A 7,692-nucleotide genomic window follows, 5' to 3' on the forward strand; every position below is an offset into this window, starting at 1 on the left:
CGTGATTTTCACACATTAAAAAAAAAAAAGTACCAGCTTACTGTTAATGATATCAGAGTGATTTAGACTTTTGTAAACAAAATCCACCAGACCTAAACCCCTTGGGCTACCATATCTGGGAAGCAATATTGGAGGCCTATCACAAGCTCTGCTCAAACCCACAGATAAATTGCCAAACTGCAGATTGTCTAGGACAGCCTGCCACAGGGACCAATCAACAAGTCTGTTAAGAACTTCCCAAAACATAAGAACAGCCATACTGGGTCACACCAATGGTTCATCTAGCCCAGGGGTCTCAAAGTCCCTCCTTGAGGGCCGCAATCCAGTCGGCTTTTCAGGATTTCCCTAATGAATATGCATGAGATCTATGTGCATGCACTGCTTTTAATAAATATTCATTGGGGAAATCCTGAAAACCAGACTGGATTGTGGCCCTCAAGGAGGGACTTTGAGATCCCTGATCTAGCCCAATATCCTGTTTCTAACAGTGGCCAATCCCGGTCACAAATACCTGGTAGAAACTCAGATAGTAGTAACATTCCATGCTACCAATTCCATGCTACCAATTCTCTGACATTGCAACATCAGAGGGAAGGCTACCAGATGAGGCACGGGACGTGCAAGGTGCAATTAGTACTATTATGGGGCGGGGTCTGGGGTGGAGATTGGGTAGAGATGGGTGGGGTCTGGCCCACAACTTAGCCCCGTGTTCTTCAACCGCCGGTCCACAGAATAATTCTTTTATTTCTGCTGGTCCATAGGTGTAAAAAGGTTGAAAAACACTGCACTAGTGCACCTTAGTAAAAGGACCTTTAAATTTCATCAGCCATTTGGATGCCCAGTCTTCCAGTTTCCAAAGGTCTTCTTGCAATTTTTCACAGTCCACATGCATTTTAACAACTTTGTTTAGTTCTTTATCATCTACAAATTTAATCACCTCACTTATCCGATTTCCAGATCTTTTATAAATGTGTTAATTTGCAGCGGTCTCAGTATAGATCCCTGGGGCACTCTACTATTCACCCTCCTCCATTAAGAAAAGCAACTGAAGGCCTGTGTTAAAGCTTGGAGTGGATATTGAGCATTCACAGTGACTGCAGAATTCTGACATATTGTTAATTGTATCATTTTGAATTAAGTTATTTTACTTTTAGTTCAAACATTTTTAAAAACAAATATGCTAAAATGTCAGTAACATCAACCTAGCTTAAGATAATTAAATGCTGTTAAATAGTAATATGTAAGTACGATGACTAAATAAGTACATAAAATTTCTCACAGACATTCAAAGTGAGAAAGTGGTTGCTGAGAAAACTGAAAAACACACTGTAGGGGATTATTATTTTTTGCCTCACCCTGTATACTTTAGTGCCTCACCCTCATTCCTAGGATAAGCAGCATAAAATTTGTTTTACTGCTTGGGACCTGTGTTGGCCACTGTTGGAAACAGTATACTTGTCTTGATGGATCTTCGGTCTGTCCCAGTATAGCAATTCTTTTTAATTCTTATGCTGCTTTAGCAAGCTACCCAGCAGGTCCCAGCGGCTGCCAGTGCTGGTGGCCTCCCTCAATACTGTCACAGTGCCACTAGGAAGTGTTCTCGAGGACTGAGAATATTATGTCTATGAGCTCCTCAGTCCAAGTCACTTTCCAAGCAGTTATGAGTGCATATTCTATCTCAGGCCAGATGAAGCCAATTTTCTAGAATGAGTTCATTTAATAGTGATCCACTAGCACCATAGAAATTTAGATTAGGTGAAGGGCATACGTGAGAGCCAACTCTTACCAACATAAACCTACAAGACTCAAAATCTATCTATCCTTTTTATTGGGGGGGGGGAGGGTCATAGTATACAGTGATTATTTTGGCTCCATTTTACCCTTTTACAATGGAGTTTCTTGGGAATATAAGCATAAACCTGACACCTTCCTAATCAAATATTTAGATTGTTTTAACCTGATTTGGCAAGTTATCGGGAAAATTTGCATATAGTTTTACGAGAATGATTTTTGTGATAATATTCTGCAATGAGAGGAAAAACTGCATTTGAAAATTCCCCCCCCCCCAAAAAAAAAACAAAAAACCCCTGCATCTTTGCTCTAGGCCAGGTCAAAGTAAGAGAATTGGTGTACTTACCAACAAAGAGAGACCAGGATCTTATGCTGGGATTCCTCATCAGGTGAAGAAGAGTGCCTGTATGTCTTTCTACTTGCATGTACATTGTCCACTAGTCAAATTACCCAAGCCCTGGAATAGAACAGAATAGAAGGTCAGTCTTAAAAGGGCTTATAGTTTGGTTTCTCCAGAATGCCAAGGCAGTAGAAACCCATCTTCATGTCTTCCATCTATTGCAGCCAATGGGGTACTAAATAAAGATATGCATCTCCACAGAAAATCTCTACCACCACTGCTGGGATGCTGCTCCCAAACATCTAACATCAGTTTGATAAAGAAATAATTCCTTAAATAACTCCCAAGTTTATCCCCTTTTTCTTTCAACTTATTGTATTTTTTGCTACATTAGATGTACTTTTTCCCCCCAAAAAAGTGGATAGAAATAAGGGTGCATCTTATGGAGCGAATACCCAAAGCATCCTCCCCCCCATTTACCTTATTTAAATGCTGCCACCCTCCCTTGCTGGGAGCAGCACACAAGGCTGGCTGGCTGTTCCCCGATACTTACCCGGAGAACTGACGGCTGACACGGCTGCCTCCTCTTCTGTTCTCTTGCGGCATAGCAGCACACCAGGCTGCCTGCCTGGTCCCATGCCGCTTAGTTCTCACGGGAAGCAGCATGGGACCAGGCAAGCAACCTGGTGCGCCGCTAAGCCGCAAAAGAACAGAAGAGGAGGCAGCCACGTCAGCCGTTTTCGGTGGAAGCAGTGGGGAATAGGCAGGCAGCCAGCCTTGTGTGCTACTCTCAGCGAAGAAAAGCCCAGAAGTTTTTTTTAAAAAAGGGTATGTGCGGGGCGGGGGGAGGAGGAGGAAGAGGGCCGGGGCCTGCCCTGCCGATCCGAGCCAAATTAAAAATAGGGAGGGAGGAGGGAGAGGCCAGGGCCTGCCTGATGCCTGCCTGGGAGGTGCAGAGGGAGAGGCTAGGGCCTGCCTGCCTGCCCTGCCGAATTAAAAATAAGGAGGGAGAGGCCGGGGCTTGCCTGCCACCTGACTGGTGGGGGGGGGAGAGGCCTACCTGCCTGCTTGCCCTGTCCCTACCTGCTCTGTCCTTGCCTGCCCTGTCCCAGTCTACCACTAGACCACCAGAGGGGGGGGGGGGGGGACAGGGTACAGAGCCTGGCAAGGAGTTTGGGGTTTGGTGCAGAACCTGGCAGGGAGAATTTGGTTCAGAATGTTTTTTTTCTTCTTTTCCTCCTCTAAATCTAGGGTGTATCTTATGGTCAGGTGTATCTAATGAAGCGAAAAATATGTCGTGTCCCTTCATTTCAGTGCTTTCTTTCAACAGAAAGAGGCCTGCCTCCTGTGCATTAGGCTCCCAGAACCTACAATCTAGTTTTCTATTCTCGTAAAACACATTATAGTCCAAAAGTTTTTCATCATGAAATAAGGATTAGTTTTAAATTATGTAACATGAGGCTATATATTCATGCAATATTTAAAATTTGTGGTAAATTAATTCCATTAATCCATTCATAATGTCATGGGCATGATTTAAATCGGTTTTATTTAAATCAAACCCACCCTGGCGCAGATGATTTTTTATTAAGAGGACATGAAAGAAGATGTAGATCATTTAAGACTTATGGCATTTTGCAAACAACAAAATTGGGTAGAATGGTCTCTTGTAGTTCGTACCTGCCATTATGTTCTGTGTTTCTAGCAGAGTATACTACAGGCCCCATATCATGTGAGATTGCTAATAATAGGGTAAAAGATTGAGCCTTTTCAATTATTTCATGCTTTTTTGTATATAATAGGGGTGCCCACACTTTTTTGGCTTGTGAGTTATTTTTAAAATGACCAAGTCAAAATGATCTACCAACAATAAAATTATAAAAAAACACAAAGCACACCCTACGCAGAGAAAATGTTAATCATCATTTATATTTGGGGTTTTTTTCAGAGATCAAGGCAGATGACTTTAAAATATGCAACTTCACCTCAGTAACAACTATACTAAAATAGACAAATATACCCCCCTCCCCTCCCTTTTTACTAAACAGTGATAGCGGTTTTTAGCGCAGGGAGCTGCGCTGAATGCCCCGCGCTGCTCTCGACACTCATAGGCTCCCTGCACTAAAATCCACTTCTGCAGTTTAGTAAAAGAGGGCCTTAGTACAAAATATAGACAGCAGATATAAATTCTCAAAACGGACACATTTTGATCACTAAATTGAAAATACAGTAAAACAATTTTTCCTACCTTTGTTATCTGGTGATTTCATGAGTCTGGTTGCACTTTCTTCTTCCTCTCTCCCTGCCCCTTTTCTTTCTTTATTTCTTTCTGTCTCCGTTCCCCTTTCTTTCTTTCTCTCTGTCTGTCTGTCTTTCTTTCTGTCTCCCTTTTCTTTCTTTCTGTCTCCCTGTCTGTCCCTGTCTCTCTTTCTCCCCAAGCCGCCACCATGCCGTCGTCTGGGAAGAGGCCCCCAAGCCGCCGGGTTCTCCCTGCTTCCCGACGCTGTAACAGGCCAGCAGCCTTCCTCCCGTCGTCAATTCTGACGTCGAAGTTCTGGGCCAGCCAGGCAGCGATTGGCTGACCTGGAACTTCCTCTCCGACGTCAGAATTGACGTCAGGGGGAAAGCTGGTGTGCCTGGTGTTTCTGCAGTCTGGCATGTTACAGCGTCAGGGATCGGTGAGAATGCAAAAGCAACGCGAATCTATCGCAGAGCCCGGGATGGGCTCCGCAATCAACTCGCGTTGCCTTTGCAATCTACTGGTCGATTGCGATCGACCTTTTGGACACCCCTGGTATATAAACACTAACATAACAGATTAATTTATAATGTAGTCAAATATCTTGGATATTACAGTAATATCAGTGTTTTACGGGGCCCTACAATGTATTTCCTAATATTCCTCCTTATGTGATTTAAGTTAACTGAAGAGCTAAGGGGCAGAAAATTTTAATATCAGCACTGCTTACTTACCCTGTTTTAGTGAGCTAATCTTCCTTAGCTTTACAGGAGGGAAAATCCCTTATGGCTCTGAAGCTAGGTGCTTGCCTTTACAGTTGTACTGGTACTGTTTAAAGAGAGGTCATCATCTAAGAATTGAATATACTATATAATAGTACAAATACCATTGCCAGAAGTGAGGAAGAAGTTTGACTTCTGCAGATCAGGCTCTCAGAAATGAGTTAATGCCCTTTATCCTTCAAAAAAAGCATTTTTTTTTTTTTTTAATTAAATTTTAAAAATCTGTTCTTTTCTTTTTTAATCATTGATTTTTATCCACCCTGCACCTATCCCAGGCTTTCTTGAATATCATTACCTTTTATTTCTATCATCTCCAAGTCGATTGAGATTTATTTTAAAAAAAATTATATCTCGCATATCCTAAGTTCTAAGCGGGTAATAGCACAACATACATAATAAAATAACTTACAAAAACATACAGCTTAAAATCATTAACATGTAACATTTAAAATAAAGAATGATACCATCATAAGCATCAAAACAGTAATAATGATTCACAACAAAACCTAAAACTGCCAAACTCACAATAAAATTACAAAAACAGAAACTTAACAAGAAACCAAATTATTAAGAAAACACTCGCTCAAACAACCTAGTTTTAAACATTTGGCACCTCGCCTACCTACCTCATGAACCACTTTGTTCTACAGGACAACCCCCGTCCCTCCCATAAAACTCTTCTTTTCTCATTTACCACACTCAAGGGATGTCGATCCCAAAAAAATATTCCTTGATAGGTCACTATCCTTTCAGGCAGGCATCTGGAACAACACCCTTAGCGCCCTTCTCCTGAATTTTCCATCATACCTAACCTTCAGAAAATCCCTGCAAACCCACCTATTCAACAGGTGTATCCCTCCTTCCCCCCCCAATCCCAACGCGATCTCCACCAACCCACGCGCCCCCATGTAATCTCAATGCTGTAAAATCCTGTAACCTCCATGCTCTTTACGCTTGTACCGATTCCCATATAATCTCAATGCTGTAACACTTCATGCTCTTTTCACTTGTATTGATGCCTGTGGTATCCACATTGTACTTCCACTTTACTGTATACCGTTTTGAACTGAAAAGATATGACGGGATATAAATAAAGCTAATAATTTTCCTAAACTATGGTGTTTTCCAATAAATGCACAGACACATCTCTTACCTTTTTATTTAATTTAAAAGTTAATATACATACACACATTTTATTTGCAATTGTTTGGACCACATGACCCCCGAAGAAGGCTCTGTGTAGCCGAAACATGGACTTGAAACCAATGATGTTCATCTATAATAATAAAACGCTAAGCGCGCATGCGCACTCTTAATGCCGTGTTGCCTGATCTGTAGTTCCGTGGCCGGCAGAGTGTGCATGCGTGCTTATCACGCATCTCTCTGTCTCGCAGCGGGCTTGCCGGCTCCGGCCACACAAAGTTCATTCTTTTGTTCAAAGCCCCCACCGCGGCTCCTTTGCCATTTTCTAACCAATTCGTGCAGAAATGCCCCACTCTCCACATAACATGCCCCATCCCAGAAAAATGTTAACACATGGATTTGAACACACACATTTGGAACTTACTCTGGGTTTACATAAAATTATACAGTAGTCATAAAATTTTTTAAAAGGACCACCATAACAGACAATATTTCAAACATAAAATTAAGAACTTAATTCTCATTTCTCCTCATCAACTAGTTTTCAATTTTTTTTCCAATGTGTTTGCCTAAAGAACTGTAAAAAAAAAAAAAAAAAAAAATGGGCTCCACCAGCTAAGTACTATAACAGAGAACATCTTGGACCACATTCTTAATCCCCTCACTTTCTTAACAAGACATATAATCAAAGACAAATTTGTTCTGAACCTTCAAAATGATGCAACAGAGAGTGATTTGGGATTTAGCTCACAGCAACTTATATACGAGTCTCTTCATAAAGGCGGATAAATCTCGATAATAGCCTAAAACGAATAAGCTTAAGAATATTTGCTAGTAAACTAAATGAAACAAAAAAAGGCTTCTGACCACATTACTAGCCAGGTTTCTAGTTATTACACTTGTACAAAAAGCCTGAATAAAAGAACAGCCTTTTAGCGATCTTGAAACTGACGAGAAGAGAAAAAACGAGACGGGATCCCAGCAGCTGTGTTCTCACGCTCCTATAATTTCTGCAACAATCTAGAAAAGCGAAGTAGCGACAGAGAAGGGGAACTGACCAGTGCCATAGACCGCAGGTGGAGACGCACAGCATGAGCGACCCACAGGCACAGTCCGACTTCCCACTTCCGGCTTTGCTTGGGGCGGAGCTATTAGCTGGCCATTCCAGCACCATAGAGAGCTAGGAGAGTGGAGCATGCTGGGATCGTTGGTAGGTAAGAGGACGTTTTGAGCCTGAGCAGTTCGAGGGCAGAGGAGGAAGTGGTTTGTCTGGGGCATTTTTCTGTTTCAAATATTTATTAAGTTTTAAGTGGTTACTTTACAAAAGATTCATAAACAGAAAGATAACAATGAACATTTACATGCTTGCATATATTAAAGTACACAAATAATAATAA

General features: G+C 41.7%; 1 protein-coding gene across 3 annotated transcripts in view; it reads right to left on the minus strand.

Moving 5' to 3' along the window:
* LOC117368042 (cytochrome b-245 chaperone 1 homolog) overlaps positions 1-7,488 on the minus strand; it is a 36,776-nt gene extending 29,288 nt beyond the window's left edge. The window contains exons 1-3 of one of the 3 annotated variants that reach the window (XM_033961291.1): positions 7,004-7,302; positions 5,105-5,198; positions 2,138-2,248 (exon numbers count right to left, since the gene is read on the minus strand). In XM_033961291.1, coding sequence (XP_033817182.1) covers positions 2,138-2,222 — 85 coding nt within the window. In that variant the 5' untranslated portion in view covers positions 2,223-2,248; positions 5,105-5,198; positions 7,004-7,302. Of the gene's footprint in view, positions 1-2,137; positions 2,249-5,104; positions 5,199-7,003; positions 7,303-7,353 lie in introns of those variants that run through there. The other 2 variants (XM_033961289.1, XM_033961290.1) reach the window with 2 other exon arrangements.
* Positions 7,489-7,692: the final 204 nt, after the last annotated feature.

This window comes from Geotrypetes seraphini, chromosome 10, assembly GCF_902459505.1.
Source record: "Geotrypetes seraphini chromosome 10, aGeoSer1.1, whole genome shotgun sequence".
In the NCBI taxonomy this organism is placed as follows: Eukaryota; Metazoa; Chordata; class Amphibia; order Gymnophiona; family Dermophiidae; genus Geotrypetes; species Geotrypetes seraphini.